Source organism: Pipistrellus hanaki (assembly GCF_964339955.1).
Source record: "Pipistrellus hanaki genome assembly, chromosome: 1".
NCBI classification, from domain to species: Eukaryota; Metazoa; Chordata; class Mammalia; order Chiroptera; family Vespertilionidae; genus Pipistrellus; species Pipistrellus hanaki.
The window spans coordinates 209,333,133-209,349,875 of NC_140503.1; the positions used below are offsets into that span (position 1 = coordinate 209,333,133).

Sequence of the window (16,743 nt, forward strand, 5' to 3'; positions counted from 1 at the left end):
AGGAGATCCTGTCACCCCAGTTTCCTGCCTACGGGCCAGATGTGCATCCAAAACTGAATAAAAGGGTGGCAAGCCTGAGCACCAGTGGAAGTCCTTCCCCCTGCACTGGGTTTTCCGCTGGCCCCAATATTTACAAATTATTATCTTGTCTCGTCTCTTTAATTTGTGTGCAGCCCTTCTCCAGATCCCGAACCCTGAACCATGCGGGATGTAGGTCTTCACAGAAGTCAGCTGACTGCAAAGGGATGTGCCGGCTCCTGCGTCAGTTCCCGCCCACTGATGGGGTGACTGTCCTTGTGCCAGCACCATGCGGCTTCTCAGATCAGTTACCAACTTCTGCAGAAAGGGGAGCTGGGGAGTACAATGAACCTACAGTCATGGTGGGGAGTGTTGTCATCTTAAAAAATATCAAGTCTTCTAACCCATGAACATGGGAAGTCTACTTACGTTCCTTAACTTCTTTCAATGATGTTTTAAGTACAAAAGTCTTGCACTTTTTATATTTACTCCTTTTTGATGCGCAATTGAATTTTGTATGGTGATCAAGTGTCCTGCAACCTTGACAAACTCAATTATTAGTTTTTCCTCCCTAATGTATGTGCTGATACCCTGAGATTTTCTACTTACAAGTGCTATGGTCTACATGTATCCCCTCAAAACTCGGATGCTGAGATCCTACCCCCCAAGTGACACTACTGAGACGAAAGACCTTCCGGAGGAGCTCAGACCGGGAGAGGGAGCCAAGAGCGGGGTCAGGGCCCTCAGAGGAGCTCCAAGAGCCCACGGAGACACCAGAGAGACGTGCCAGCTATGAGCCAGGGAGAGGAGCTTTGTAAGAAAGAAATGTTAACATACATGTTACATTTATCCAACTAAGTAAATGGCTCTGCACTCTAATTACATAAGTTACTTACAAATCTTTATATCTGAAGAGGAAACACACCTCATTAATGAAGAACGTTTTTAAGATTAACTGTCCACGCTCTCTTCGGTCCTCGTCAAGGGTGACTTCATATTCTGCCTGAGTGCAGAGACGACGGGAAGAAATGTTAGCTAACTTCTCACCGACATCAGGGGCTTCCAGTCCTCTGGCTTCCGGAACTGACTGGAGCCCACGACCAGAGAGCAGCCCCCTGTGCCAGGGCCTCCCCTCCTGAGAGCTCTGAGGGCTAATGATACAGCAGAGCAGCCCATTCCATATGCTCCGTCTGTACTTTCAGCCCCGAACTGCGGCGGCCAAACAAGCAAACAGCTCACGGACCCGAGTACAGTTTCCAAGGTCTCAGTCACCCACCACAGGGCCAGGGAGACTGTCCCGGGCTCAGTCACCCACCACAGGACAGTCAGTCACTCAAACACAACGCCGCTGCTGCCATGGAGAGGCACCGCTGGGTCCGCGAAGGGAGATGCGCCTGGACGCCCGGGGGGGCCCGGCTCAGTCGCTGACGGTCAGACAAGCAGAGTGGGTCTCCCCGGAGAAGTCCCTGCCTACCACAGCGGCTTCACCCCGTTCCGGAGTTCCGCCCTGCCCTTTCCCTGGCCTGCCTTACAGATGGCACCCTTTCCTAGCCAGACCTCACAACCAGGAAAGCCAGTTTCTTTTGGTAAATCCCTTCCTATCTAACTCGTTCCTTTCACTGAGCCCTGACTGAATCAGATGGCATAGGTCTCTGAATTCCTAAAATATTGCAGCTTGGCAAATACAACCCAACTAGAGGCCCAGCGCACGAAGTCGTGCGCAGGTTGTGTCCGGCTGGGGAGAGGGGACTTGGAGGCTGGCCGGGTTGAACTCCAGGTCGAGGGGGGGACAACTTGCCATTAGCCTTTCATTATACAGGGTACGTTAGACGTATCACGTTCTACCAGAGCTGAGTAGGCAGCCCCCCTGCATCCGGATTCTTCCTTTAAAAAATAATTGCCTCCTTTACAGCCTCGTCTTTTTCTAGTGAAGGCACCAGGAAGGAAAGGGGGGCCCCACGGAGTAGGGAGCAAACAACAAAATAGGCAAGAGCCTCGAATGCTTTTCTGAAAGAATACATTTAAACACGAATATCTTAAAAGCTATGTCAGAGGCAAAAATGAATAAACACTCAATGACATAAGAGAGTACTCTAGGTACAATACGTAGTCAGCACTTACTGGCTGATACACCTAGGACAGAGAAACAGTGTTAGTGCGTAGGGTAAGGTCATAAGTCTGGTAAGAGAGCTTTTCTGCTAGATTCTGCCAATTTTCTACTATTAAGTTGGTTCTGAATTTCAGTTTCAAACTCCTACATCTGCCAGAACTAAAGATTCAGAAACCCGGGATTTCTTTGCCTCTCAGGAAAACTCAGTGAATGCCAAGCATGACGCGGAGAATGTGGGACACTTTACACGTCACAGTGCACTCCACTCCCTGTCTTTTTATTTTTTTAAATATTTTATTGATACTTTACAGAGAGGAGGATGGGGGAGAGAGAGAGAGCTAGAAACGTCGATGAGAGAGAAACATCAACCAGTTGCCTCTTGCACACCCTCTACCGGGGATGTGCCCACAACCAATGTACATGCCCTTGACCGGAATCGAACCTGGGACCTTTCAGTCCGCAGACTGACGCTCTACCACTGAGCCAAACTGGTTTGGGCTCCCTGACCATCTTTACGCTCAGTTCACTGCTCCCTCCTGGGTGCTGGAAGCAGACAGCACTGCTCAGAAGGAGGAAGGCCACTCGCAGGGGCTGCCTTAAGCACATCGTCCTCATTCATTCGCTGTTCAACCTCCTCACAGATCAAAGCAGCGAGCTTCAACATTGCTCACTGAGCACACGTGCCTCCAGCCCTGAGGGGCAGACCTGCACGAGTGGCCGCTTTACACTACAGCAGAGGGAGACACAGAGGCCACTGCCCCCCAACCCCCTCCCCTCTCCCGGCCCACGTCAACTAACTCAGGCTCCTCCGAGCACAGAGCAGCGGGTCAGCACAGGTGACCCACTCACCACCGCATCCAGGAACTCTATGCACCGCTTCAGGTTGTCCCGGGTGTCGCAGAACTGCCGGAAGAGCAGCCTTCCTATTGGCTGCTTGTCACAAAGACTGCTGTAATCCTCTTCTGCGTGAAGAAAGGGGATAGAATCATTACAATTCAGAAAGTGCTATTTCTGAACCTTACATACCAGATACAGTAAGAGTGAAAAATAGTATTTGCAGCATTTTTTAGATCACTGTTTTGCTTACCGATTTAGACTGGCCTATCATGACGAGTATTTAAAACTAGAGGCCCAGTGCGTGAAATTCAGCACGGGGGTTTGGGGGGGTGTCCCTCAGCCCAGCCTGCACCCTCTCCAATCTGGGACCCCTCGAGGGACATCCCTCTCACAATCCAGGACTGCTGGCTCCCAATGCTCACCTGCCTGCCCTCCTAATTGCCCCTAACCAGTTCTGCCTGCCAGCTTGATCACCCCCTAACCACTCCCCTGCCAGCCTGATTGATGTCCAACTGCTCCCCTGCCAGCCTGTTTGCCCCCAACTTCCCTCCTCTGCCAGCCTGCTCACCCTTAACTGCCCTCCCACGCAGGCTTGATCACTCCCAACTACCCTCTCTTGCAGGCCTGGTCCCTCCCAACTGCCCTCCCCTGCTGGCCATCTTGTGGTGGTCATCTTGTGTCCACATGGGGGCAGGATCTTTGACCACATGGGGGCAGCTATCTTGATCTTGTGTGTTGGAGTGATGGTCAATCTGCATATTACTGTTTTATTAGATAGGATAGAGGCCTGGTGCATGGGTGGGGGCCGGCTGGTTTGCCCTGAAGGGTGTCCCAGATCAGGGTGGGGCTCCCTTGGGGCGTGGGGCAGCCTGGGCGAGGGACCTGTGGTCACACACACACACACACACCCACGACCCAAGCAGAGGCCCTGGTATCTGGGATATATTTATCTTCTACAATTGAAACTTTGTAACCTGCAGCCGAGCCAAGCCTTCTGCTTGCTCTGTGGAAGCAGCCATTTCTGTTGGGATTGATTCACCTTCTACAATTGGAACTTTGTAACCTTAAGCAGAAGCCTGGGCCAGCCAGAGTGTGCGGAAAGCTTGGCTTCCTCTATAGCCAGGGAAACCCAAGCCTCCCTCCTGCTCCTTCAGTGGCTACAGCCATCTTGGTTGGGTTAATTTGCATAATTATTGGTCAATTTGCATATTACTCTTTTATTAGGTAGGATACCTAAGCAGAGCCAAAGATCACTGGAAGAATTGGCAACTAAGGCGCGCGAAGCCGCTGGGTCATCCTGCTCTCCAAAGGAAACACAAAAGGAGCAGTGTTCCGAGTGGACCGAGGTCACGGTCACACCACGGAAGGGGGAGAGGTGCCTGAGACATTACCAGCAGGAAGGCGCCAAGTTAGATTTCAGAAAGCTCTCTCCCATTTGGCTGCCTTCTAGCCGCTCACACCTTACAGGTGTTGCTGATGCTTAATGGTGTTAGCTGCTCTTGGGACTGTTCTCCCTTGTCTTCTCAGCGAAATCATATGCTGTACACCTTACTTACCCTAAACACTAACACTGTTTTGAGAACAAGGCACTAATGTTTGGTCAAAGTGTCGAGGAGGATATAAACTAATATGTTCAAAACAGGTTAATATAAACGCCAGCGAGAGAATCGGCTGCCCTGTTAGCAGTGACTTTGAACTTAAATGAACATGGCTGTGTGCACTCCTGCAATGAAATTCGTGAAAGCCAGACGCCGCCACCAATTCCTCAGCTGCGGGCGGACGCCGGGTACATGGGGAGCCCCGCCGCCCGCTCCGCATCTCTGTGCGTGCACACAGCACAGACCAGGGATGGACACTCGGGGCCGGGCACAGCACAGCCCTGGCACCAGCAAAGGTGCTGTGAACATTCTGCAACCCTGGTCAAGGCATGCACTTCGGTTGCAGGCTTGATCCCTACCCTGGGCCAGGTGTATGTGAAAGGCAGCCAATCCATGTGTCTCTCTCACACTGATTGCCCCCCTCTCTCCCCCCTCCTCTACCCTCCCTTACACATTCTCTAAAAAGTCCATGGAAAAATATCCTCAGTGCTGACCCATAAATGTGTCTCCAGCACAGCAATTCTTCCATTATAGACACAGCGGGTCCTCATAGCCAATTGGTCTGGAGGTCAATTCCTCCCAGTGACAACAACAACAATCAAGACTTAACTACAAGGCTGTACACGCAGTCCACAAAGGGGTGCACCAAGAGTGTCCACCTCAGGTAACTGGGAGACTGACCCACCGAACCATACAGGACACCTTAGCACACAAAGCTACCCTACCAACTCAGGGAAGCAGCGAAAACGCCGAGACAGGGAAACAGATCACAAACGAAAGAAAGGGAGGACAAACGACTGGACATAGAGTTCAAAACCACAGTTACAAGGTTTTTCAAGAATTTCCTAGAAAAGGCCGATAAAATTAACGAGACCCTCAAGGATATGAAAAGGGACTAACTAGAAATTAAACATACACTGACTGAAATAAAATATATTATACAGAGACCCAACAGCAGACCAGAAGAATGCAAGAATCAAGTCAAAGATTTGGAATACAAAGAGGCAAAGGACACTCCTCCAGAGAAGCAAGAAGAGAAGAGAATCCAGAAAGTTGAAGATAGTGTAAGAAGCCTCTAGGACAACTTCAAGCATACCAACATCAGAATTATGGGGGTGCTACCCTGTTTCCCCGAAAATAAGACAGTGTCTTATATTAATTTTTGCTCCCAAAGATGCGCTAGGTCTTATTTTCAGGGGATGTCTTATTTTTCCATGAAGAAGAATACGGTACACATTTATTGTTAAATGAAAATAAAGGAAATTTATTATCTGTATATGGTATAGTAGTATGGTAGTTGTCAACACAAATCAGACAAACTGTGAATCCTACAGTATCAAGAATTTACTTATTTATTCAATGACAATCATGTCATCATCTTCTGCAACATCATAACAATCCAATTCCTGAATTTCCTGGTGAATTTCTTGTGACTCCATTTCTTTCAGAATCAGTGAACCAAATCTCTCATGTTTAGCCTGGGGGGGGGGGGCTTATTTTCAGGGGGATACTTATATTTCACTCAGAAGGAAACCTGTAAGTAGGTCTTATTTTCGGAGGATGTCTTATTTTCGGGGAAACAGGGTAGAAGAAGAGAGCAAGATATTAAAAACCTATTTGAAGAAATAATGACCAAAAACTTCCCCCACCTGTTGAAAGAAATAGACTTACAAGTCCAGGAAGCGCACAGAACCCCAAACAAAAGGAATCCAAAGAGGACCATACCAAGACACATTATAATTAAAATGCCAAGGGCAAAAGACAAAGAGAGAATCTTACAAGCAGCAAGAGAAGAACCGTTAGTTACCTACAAGGGAGCACCCATACGATTATCAGCGGATTTCTCAACAGAAAGTATGCAGGCCAAATGGGAGTGGCAAGAAATATTCAAAGTGATGAATAGTGAGAACCTACAACCAAGATTACTCTACTCAGCAAAGTTATTATTCAGAATTGAAGGGCAGATAAAGAGCTTCACAGATAAGAAAAAGCTAAAGGAGTTCATCACCACCAAATTAGTATTATATATAATGCTTAAATGTATTCTTTAAAAAGAGGAAAAAGAAAAAAGTAAAGATAAAAATTATGAACAACAAATACATATCTATCAACAAGTGAATCTAAAAGTCAAATGAATTAAAAATCTGAGGAACAGAATAAACTGGTGAATATAACAGAATCAGGGGCATAGAATGGGAGGGGATTGATAATTCTCAGGGGGAAAGGGGTGTCTGTTTTGGGGGTATGGGAAGAGACTGGACAAAAATCATACACCTATGGATGAGGACGGGGCAGGGGGGAGGTAAGGGCAGAGGGTGGGGTGGAAACTGGGTGGAGGGGAGCTGGGTGGGGGGAAAAATGAGAAACAATTTTAATAGTCTGAACAATAAAGATTTATTAAATTTTTAAAAAAGAAAATAAAATATCCTCGGGTAAGGATTAAACACACACACACACACACACACACACACACACACACGTACGTGCCAGTTTTAACCCTTTCCTTCCAAACTCAAGGGCTAGCAATGCCCCTGGTTCCAGGTGAGGCTGGAAGATGCGCACAGGTAGGCCTGTCTTCTCTCCCCGGTCCCTCCTGAACGTGCTGAGCGTGACCACAAGAGCAGAGCCACACGGAAAGCATGGAGCCTCCCGTGGGGAATACAGGTGCCCTCACGAGTCAGATGTGAAGTTACCTGGAAGAGAGAGCTGCTGGGGCTGGAGTTAAAGGAACATCGGCTGAGACCCCAGAGATAAGCTGGGCTCCCACAATCCTCTATGCCGGGAGCGGCCAGAGGTAACGGTGGTGGCAGACCCCTCTTCATGTTCTGCTGTCTCCAGGGAGACCTCACGCACTGCCAGTCTGTGACTCCTGGATGCCACCTACAGCTATCGCCTGAGTCCGATCTACAGCCCAGACTCCTCTGAGCCCTAAAAGCACACCTTCTCTCCCACTGCGAGCCCCCCTCTGAATGGACCAGACCTGGAAGTCACCTCAGTTCCCCTTCCCTCCTTCCACACAGAACTCAACTGGATTCCGCTTCCTGAATTTTCTCATTGTTCATGTCCTCACCAGCCCCCACCAGCTGCCGTCTCCTGCCCCCACAATGGCGGGTGCCCCATATGGCCTCCCTGTCCCCTCTCCTGACCTCTCAATCTCATTCTTCACACTGAAGCCTGAGAGACAGACGCCTGGGAAACGTGAATCTGATGGCATCCTTCCTCCCTAAAACCCTGACGTCAACTTTCTGCCTCTAAGACGACAAAAGCCCTCAGCGGCCTCCCAGGGGCCTCCCAGCGGCCTCCTGTGCCCTCCCAGCGGGCCGTGGCAGGAGGGAGAGGCACTCAGGGAGGAGCACTCAGGGAGGAGCGAGGGCCGGGAGGGAGAGTGCCGCGGCTGCTTGAGAGGCAGGCAGGCAGGTCCCAAGAAGTGAAACAGCTGGTTTCACAGAGCAGTCACTCCCGTGAGCGGTGCTGAGCACTGGCTCTCCGGGGGATGGAACTGGTCCCTCTCACCCCCACAGACTAACCACACTGGGTCCAGCACCCGATGGAGGGAGGCGGCGTGCACTTCACGGCGTGGGTCCGGCAGTGGTTCCTATCCACAACACCAGCACACGCGGCAGCAGCACTCAGACCAGCGGGGCTCCTTCAGCACAGACTGTGTTCCCCAACGGGCATCACAGGAGAGAGAAAGACCAGCCCGAAGGGGGGAAGCATGTGCCATCAGGGATCTGATGTGGCACGCTCACGTCTCCGTCTCGGCATGAAAAGACAGCCCCTTTTAGCCATGGGCAAGGGAGTCATTGTTGAATCCTTACCGAGGGTTGATTTCTCACAGTGGAAGGGAGGGAGGAGGAGAGAGAGAGAAAAGCATCAATGTGAGAGAAACACATCCACCCACTGCCTTCCGCATACACCTCAAAAGGGAGGCGGGACGGGGCGTGAACACACACAGGCAGTGCCCTGGACGGAGAACCGAAGCCACACCCCTCCGAGCTCGGGCCAATGCTCCAACCACTGAGCAACAATGGCCAGGACTAAAAAGGGGCAAAACATTTTAACAGACATTTCTCCAAGCAAACATAAAATGGCCGATAGGCACAGGAAAAGGTGCTCGGCATCGTCAGTCCTGGGAAATCCAGAGCAGAACACAGGAGAGGCCACTTCACACCGGCGGCTGCGTGCACACACAGGGAGGAAAGGCGGGTAAGGATGGGAAGAAACCGGCTTCCCTGCGCTGCCGGAGGGACAGACGAGGGCGGCACTTTGGATAACAGTTCGGCACTTCCTCAAAAAGTCACACTCAGAATTCCCTACTACCCAGCAGTTCTAATTCTGGGCACACACACAGACAGTGCGCCAGGGACTCAAACCAACGTCTACGCAGCCACCAACGCTCCCCGAAGGCGTGAAACGGCCCATGTCCACCAACAGATGAGCGACCAAATCCAGATTCCCATGTGCTGTCCACGTTAATCCCACGGAATTTTCCTTTAAAATGGTTAAAATGGCAATCTTTATGTATTCTTCACCACAATAAAAAAAACTCGTACGTAAATGTTCGTAGCAATATTATTCATAACTAGAGGCCTGGTGCACGAAATTCACACATGGGTGGGGTCCCTAGGCCTGGCCAGTGATCAGGGTCGATCAGGTTCCCCACCTCCCCACCTCCTCCTTCCCTCACTCCCTCAGCACCCCGCCACTGCCACTGGTTGCCCGCCATTTTCCATGCCACCCCTGGTGGTCAGCATACGTCATAGCCAGCAATCGAACTCCCGGTCTCCCGGTCAAACTCCTGAGTGGACACTTTGCAAATTAGCCTTTTATACAATGAGTGGCCAAATTATTATGATCTCTGAGGCCCGGTGCACGAGGGAACATGGGCGGTTGGCCGGCCTGCCTGCTGGTCAAACTCCTGGTCGAGGGGACAATTTGCATATTAACTGCTGGAAACCAAATCAGTTTTACTGAGAAAGAGATGTTGACAGGAAGCCAGGAAGGCTGGTCAAAACCTTAATTGCTCAACCTTTAGTTGAGATTATGTTAGTTGAAGCAGCTGTTATTTCCTGCCTAAGGGCTAAGCCTCAATAAAAGGGATGGCAGGGCCAGAGCAGTAGTAGTTCTCCCACTAGAGTTGGACTACCGCCTGGCCCCCCAAATCGCCAAATTGAATTTCTTCCAGTCTCTTTTCATTTGTGTGCGGCCCTTCTCCAGAACCTGAACCCTGAATTGGAACTCTTTCTACGCGGGCCGTGAAAGAGAGTCCTATAATTAACCTTTTATTATATAGGATATACACTGAGTGGCCAGATTATTATGCGTTCAGAGTTCATAATAATCTGGCTACTCAGTGTATAAGTAGACATAAAAATAAAAACAATCCAATCTATTAACTGATATATAGATACAGTAAATAAAATGCAATATATCCTCACAACAGACAACTTGCCAACAAAAGTGGATTGAGTACTGATTCATGCTATAGCATGAATGGCCTTGAAAAAGTGTTAAGTGAAAGAAACCAATCATAAAAGACCACCAAGTACATGGTTTCCATTTACATGAAGTGTCCAGAAAAGGCAAATCCAGAGAGCAGATAAGTGGCTGCCTAGGACTGAGGAGGGGGAGGGAGTGGGGAGTGGCCCCAAGGTCACGGGGCTTCTTTCTGAGGTGACTGTGGTAATGGCTGCACAACGCCGTGACTATAGAAAAGCCACTGAACTGTACACTTTACGGAGGTAAACTGTAGGGCATGTTAACCGCGTCTCAATAAAGCTGCCATTGTACACACATCATGAGGCTGAAACAACTGGGTAGGTTTTTTTGGGGGGAACTACCTTCTTTATACTGTCTGAAATTATTAAAATTTTTAAAATATTTTTATTTATTTCATAGAGGAAGGGATAGAAACATCAATGATGAGATAGAATTATTGCTTAGCTGCCTCCTGCACACCCCCTACTGAGATCGAGCCCGAAAACCGGGCATGTGCCCTCGGATGGAATCGAACCTGGGACCCTTCAGTCCACAGGCCGATGCTCTATCCACTGAGCCAAAGCAGCTAGGGCTGAAATTATTTTTGATAGTTAAAATATCTAAACTTTCTTAAAAAGGAACTGTAATAGTATTAAAGAATAGATGGATTGATTTTTTTTAAATTAATCTTTGGTGTCTTCCCTAAGCACAAGACTAAGTACAAAAACTAAAAAGATTGATATATTTGTCTACATAAAAAATTAAAACCTCTGCCAAAACCGGTTTGGCTCAGCGGTAGAGCATCGGTCTGCGGACTGAAAGGTCCCAGGTTCGATTCCAGTCAGGGGCATGTACGTTGGTTGCGGGCACATCCCCGGTGGGGGGTGTGCAGGAGGCAGTTGGTCGATGTTTCTCTCTCATTGATGTTTCTAGCTCTCTCTCTCTCTTCCTCTCTGTAAAAAAAAAAATCAATAAAATATATATTTTTTAAAAGAATTAAAACCTCTGTATGGGAAAATATACTGTATGCCAAAAAAGCAGAAATATACAATATATTCACATTTGAATATCTAAAGATAAGTTCCTTTCATACATAAAGAGCTTTTACAAATGAGTTAGAAAAAGCAAAAAAAATTTTAAACTTCATGAAAATGTTCAACCCCATCCATAAATTTTCAAATTATAGTTTATCTTTATTAAAAATATTCAAAACAATACCATTATTTTAATATGTTAACAAAGTCACAGGCAAAGAAACCTTGTAACTTATTGTTGGCAGGAAAGTAAAGGGATACAACCTCTTTGGAGATTAACTTGGCAACATCAAAATTTTGAATGCAGCCCTAGCTGGTTTGGCTCAGTGGATAGAGCGTCAGCCTGTGGACTGAAAGGTCTTGGATTCGATTCCAGTCAAGGGCATGTACCCTCGTTGCAGGCACATCCACAATGGGGGGAGTGTGCAGGAGGCAGCTGATCAATGTTTCTCTCTCATCGATGTTTCTAACTCTCTATCCCTCTTCCTTACTCTCTGGGAAAAAAAAAAAAAAAAAATCAATAAAATACATTTAAAAATTTTTTTGAATGCATGTACCCTTTGAACTGAAACACGCATCTTTTAAAAAATACGATGATGCCTGCCCTGGACAGGGCTCCCCACCTGACTTCCTGTGCGCACATCAGGACCCATAGCTAACTCACTCCTCGCAGCCGCAGAGTACCTGTAAGGGACAGTCACCTTCCATCTGCCTTTCCTGAAGTTACCCTCAGTCATTCTTGTCCACGTGCAGAGAGAACTGTGTGTGGAGACTGAGAAACAGTTAACAGTGTCCCTCTACAGCCATATACTTTATAACATACTTTATAACCTACAGGCTTTTCCCCTGGAAGAACCAAGGACTATAAGAAGAATGTACATCGTTTTTGAAACAAGAAAGGAACTCAAGAAAGAACACCTAACGAGTGATACAATGCTCCATTTACTCACCAATGCAATGTCTAAGCTGGTTGCTCTCGCTAACAGGGGGTAGCTTCAGCATCTCCCTCCATTTTTTACTACGACCACTTTTTTTGCCATATGCTCCTAAATTTGGGGGGAAAGAGGCATTTTTTAAATGGTCAGAAATGTCTAATTATAACAATTACTTTCACTAACGGCATTTACAATAAGCCAGATACTTTCCTAGAAGGTTTGCCAGTCTATGCTCACTAAATCCTCGCATCAACCCTATAAGATATACTGTTGCCATGCTCTTGTCATAATCCTAATTTTACGGGTGAGAAAACTAAGGCAAAGATATGTGAGATAATTTGCCTGGCCGGTGTAGCTCAGTGATTGAGCAAGTCTTGTTCACTTCCTGGTCAGGGCACATGCCTGGCTGTGGACACCTTCCCCAGTGAGGGACGTGCAGGAGACAGCCAATCAATGATCCTCTCTCATCACTGATGTTTTTGTTTTGTTCTGTTTGTTAATCCTGATGGTCCATGGACCAACACTCTATCCACTTAGCCAAACTGGCTAGGGCTCATCATTGATGCTTCTATCTTTCTCTCCCTCTCCCTTTCTCTCTGAAATCAATGAAAACATTTTTAAAAAAATGTATTTTATTGATTTTTTTTTACAGAGAGGAAGAGAGAGGGATAGAGGGTTAGAAACATCGATGAGAGAGAATCATCGATCAGTTGCTTCTTGCACACCCCCTACTGGGGATGTGCCCACAACCAAGGTACATGCCTTTGACCGGAATCGAACCCGAGACCCTTCAGTCCGCAGGCTAACGCGCTCTCTATCCACTGAGCCAAACCGGTTTCAGCATCAATGAAAACATTTTTTAAATAATAATTTGCCTAAAGCAGTTATAGCTAATAAACAGAGAAGATGGGGTTTGAACCCAAGTGATGACACTACAAATGGGGCCATGCTGCATGAAGAGGGTTGTACTTGTCACCTTTTTCTTGAATTTAACAAAATAACAAACCACCCCCTTCCTCTCCAATTGCTTACTAAGTACCAATTAAATGGCTAGCACTGAGAGGGATACAAAATAAAGATACAGTCTATGCCCTGCCCTTACATAGATTACAATTTAATCTAAGAGTCCTTGACTACACTGTGTTAAGAACCCCCAATTCCCAATTCCCAATTCCCAAAGGGCAGAGTGTCGCCAGGCTGGAAGGAAGCTACAAGAAGAGGATTAAGGTAAACTGGAACCTGAAGAATAGAAACAACTGAAATAGGGAAAAAAGCACGAAATGCCCACTACATAGAAGGTTGGAATTGAAAGCACACTCAAGGTGCCCGAATGAAAACCAAAGCTGTTCATTTCTACAACAAAATGCATTAAGTAGCTCCAGTCGTGGGAACAAATTAAGTGCAATGAAGGAAACAAAAATGTTGGCTAAACTATACTAATAAAAGGGTAATATGCTAATTAGACAGAGAGGAAGAGAGAGGGAGAGTTAGAAACATCGATGAGAGAGAATCATCGATCAGTAGCCTCTTGCACACCCCCTCCTGGGGATGTGCCCACAACCAAGGTACATGCCCTTGACATCTTCCAGGTATCCATCTTCCTTCTGGATAAAGCCACGGTGGCGGAGGCTCAGGCAGAGGTGGTTAGGGGTGATTATGCCAGCAGGGGACCAGTTAGGGGACAACCAGGCTAGCAGGGGAACAGTTAGGGTGTGGCCAGTTGGGCAGGGAACCGGTTCAGGGGTCTTCAAACTACGGCCCGCGGGCCACATGTGGCCCGCAGAGGAGTCTGATCCGGCCCGCCAGGTTTTTTGGGCAGTGAGTGCAAGCCGAGGTGTTACAGTAGGAATTAGTATAATAGTTCATATAGTCCGGCCCTCCAGCTCTCTGAGGGACCGTGATCTGGCCCCCACTTTAAAAAGTTTGAGGACCCCTGGGTTAGGAGGTGATCAGGCCAACAAGTAGAGGCAGTTAGGGGCGATCAGGCAGACAGGTATAGTGGTTAGGGGTGATCAAGCAGGCAGACAGGCAGGTGAGCAATTAGGAGCCAGGGGTCCTGGATTATGAGAGGGGATGGGGCCTAAACCATCAGTTGGACATCCCCCAATGGGACCTGGATTGAAGAGGGTGCAGGCCAGGCTAAGGGACCACCTTCCCCCCCCACCCCCCGCAATCCCACGCATAAATTTCATGCACCAGGCCTCCAGTGTATGTATTTGTGTGTGTTTGTGTGTGTGTGTGTGTGTGTGTGTGTATGTGTACACACACACACACACACATATATATATACACACACATATACATACACACACACACACACACACACACACACAGACATACTAGAGGCCCAGTGCACGGATTCATGCACCAGTGGGGCCCCTCCGCCTGGCCTGAAGGAATCAGGCCGAAACTGGTCTCAGACATCCCGAGGGGTCCCAATTGCAAGAGGGCACAATCCAGGCCGAGAGATGCCACCAGTGCACAATCAGGGGCCAGGGAGGGACCACAGGAGGGCTCCAGGGCATATCCAGCCTCTCTCGTCCAGTCCCGATCAGCCAGACCCAAGCAACAAGCTAACCTACCAGCCGGAGCATCTGCCCCCTGATGGTCAGTGCACGCCATAGCAACTGGTCAAACGAGCGGTCAGACAGTATATTAGACTTTCATTGTATAGGATACATATGCATATACGCATACCTCTAGACTCAAAGGGTTTAGAAGCTACTTCTAGAAACTTCCTGCAACCAAAAATTCTGGGTTGGAAGCCTCAGATGCTAAACAAACTGCCTGAGTCAAAAGGGTACTTCAACGTCAAAGACAAAATCCGATTAAGTGTGCCTACCCTATACGCCCACCTCTGCATTTATGCTGCCAATTCACCGAGATAAAATGGAGCTGAAGTCTCCTGATGACTTCATCTCCATTTTAAGATGATCAGTTAAAGCAATTAAAGGTCATAAATTGTGTAACAAATGTATTACACACACAAAATCCTAACTTTTTTTAAAGAATGGCTTTTATCTGTTATTTTATTAACAGTATGATTATTTCATACTTCCTTAGAGTGTGCCTGGCATACTGGAACACAGCTTCTTCCATGCAACATCACTTGCCAACATGAATATTTCCCCCGTCATCGTCAATACGGGGGAAGGGGCGGGGCAAAAGTAGGTTTACGTTGCTTGCATGTAAAGTAACAAACAATTGATAATCGCACAGGAATAAACTGTTTCACCTGCTTTTGCCCCACCTGTCTCGGGTTTCGGGCGTACAGCACGGTGGTTAGACAGTCCCATCACCTGAGCCCCTGGTCAGCCTACCACCACGTCCCTGAATGGAGAAACGACTCCTATGTCCGGTTTGGAACCAAAGCGAGAGACCGACTTCATTCTCAGTGAATCTAGAAAGTGGCTGGACTCGCTTCCATCAAACAGCCCTGCAATTCCCAGGACAAGTCCGTGCTCTCACGCCCCCAGGACGTGCAGAGCCGCGAGCAGCCACGGGGCCCAGGCGGCACTCCCCGGGAAACGCGCCCTCCGCCCGGCAGCAGCTGCGTGTGCGCCCCCGCAGCGCCCCCGGGCTCCCGCGTCCACACCTCCGCGGGGAGCGCTACCTGCCTCCGCGGCTCCCACAGCCGAGCAGCACCCCTCCGGCTCGGTCCTCACGCACACGTGGCGCCCGCGGCAGAGCCCACGCCGGGCGCTCGGAGTGAGGCCGCCTCAGCCGCCGCCCCAGAGCCCGCGCGGCGCCCGCAGCCCGAGCAGCGCGGCCTCCGCGTCACCGCCACCTCCCCGCCTCCCCGGGACCCCGTCTTCCCACTCGCTCCTGGGGCTCCGAGAACCCCGGTCCCACGTTCGGGGCTGGGCACTCCGAGGCCGAGCAGCCACTCGGTGGGGTTTCCACGAGCGGGAGGGCTTCCCGAGCGAAGGACCCGGAGCCCCAAACAGCCGCCGGCGCCTCTGGGCGCTACCACTCCCCCGCGGGCCCGGGAGCGCCGGCGACACCTGCCAGAGCCGCTCCGCTCCGGAGGGGCCGCGGCGGCACCCAGGCCGGCACCGCGGGAAGGTGGGCCTGGAGGCGGCCCCCGCCCCGCCCCCGGCCCGCCCGCCGGGCACCCACCGAGGCGCGCCTTCAGCAGCAGCGAGTTCGCCACCAGGTTCTCCAACTCCATGAGCCGCCCACCGGGACGCCTCTGCCGCATCCGCCGCTTCCGCCGCCGGGCTGTGCGGGCTCGAGGACGCCGGGCCGGGGCCTTCGCGCGGCGCCCGCCGGCCCGCACCCGCCCGCCGGGCCCCGCACTCGGCCGGGAAAGGCTGCTCTGCCGTAACGGCCACGACCACGGCCACCACCAGTGCCGCCGCCCCCGGGCCCGCTGGCTGCGACGACGCTGCCGCTGCGAATGATGCCGCCGCCGGCCCAGGGCACCGGCGGGGACGGGGCGCGGGGCGAGGGCAGGCCGGTCTTTGGGCTTCTCCGCGGTCACCACCGCCGCGCCGCCGCCCGCGCCCTCAGCCCCATCACCCCCGCTCAGCGCGCGTAGCTCTCCTCAGGGCCACGGGTCTCCAAGGAGCCCGACCCCAGGGAAGGGCTTCCCGCAGGGCCGCCGCCCCCGGCGGCGACGGCTACTGCCGCCGCCGCCGCCGCCGCCTCCTCGCAGCGCGGCGGGCTCTCCGCTAACGGCTCCCGGAGGGTGGAGCTCCAGCGCCCCCTCGCCCCAACCTGAGGCGGCTGCG

General features: G+C 50.3%; 1 protein-coding gene across 9 annotated transcripts in view; it reads right to left on the reverse strand.

Annotated features, from left to right (window-relative positions):
• GRK4 (G protein-coupled receptor kinase 4) overlaps positions 1-16,690 on the reverse strand; it is a 37,708-nt gene extending 21,018 nt beyond the window's left edge. The window contains exons 1-4 of one of the 9 annotated variants that reach the window (XM_084862159.1): positions 16,130-16,690; positions 12,026-12,121; positions 2,978-3,090; positions 944-1,021 (exon numbers count right to left, since the gene is read on the reverse strand). In XM_084862159.1, coding sequence (XP_084718285.1) covers positions 944-1,021; positions 2,978-3,090; positions 12,026-12,121; positions 16,130-16,211 — 369 coding nt within the window. In that variant the 5' untranslated portion in view covers positions 16,212-16,690. Of the gene's footprint in view, positions 1-943; positions 1,022-2,977; positions 3,091-12,025; positions 12,122-15,623; positions 15,755-16,129 lie in introns of those variants that run through there. The other 8 variants (XM_084862153.1, XM_084862158.1, XM_084862156.1 and 5 more) reach the window with 8 other exon arrangements.
• Between the last annotated feature and the right edge of the window lie 53 nt (positions 16,691-16,743).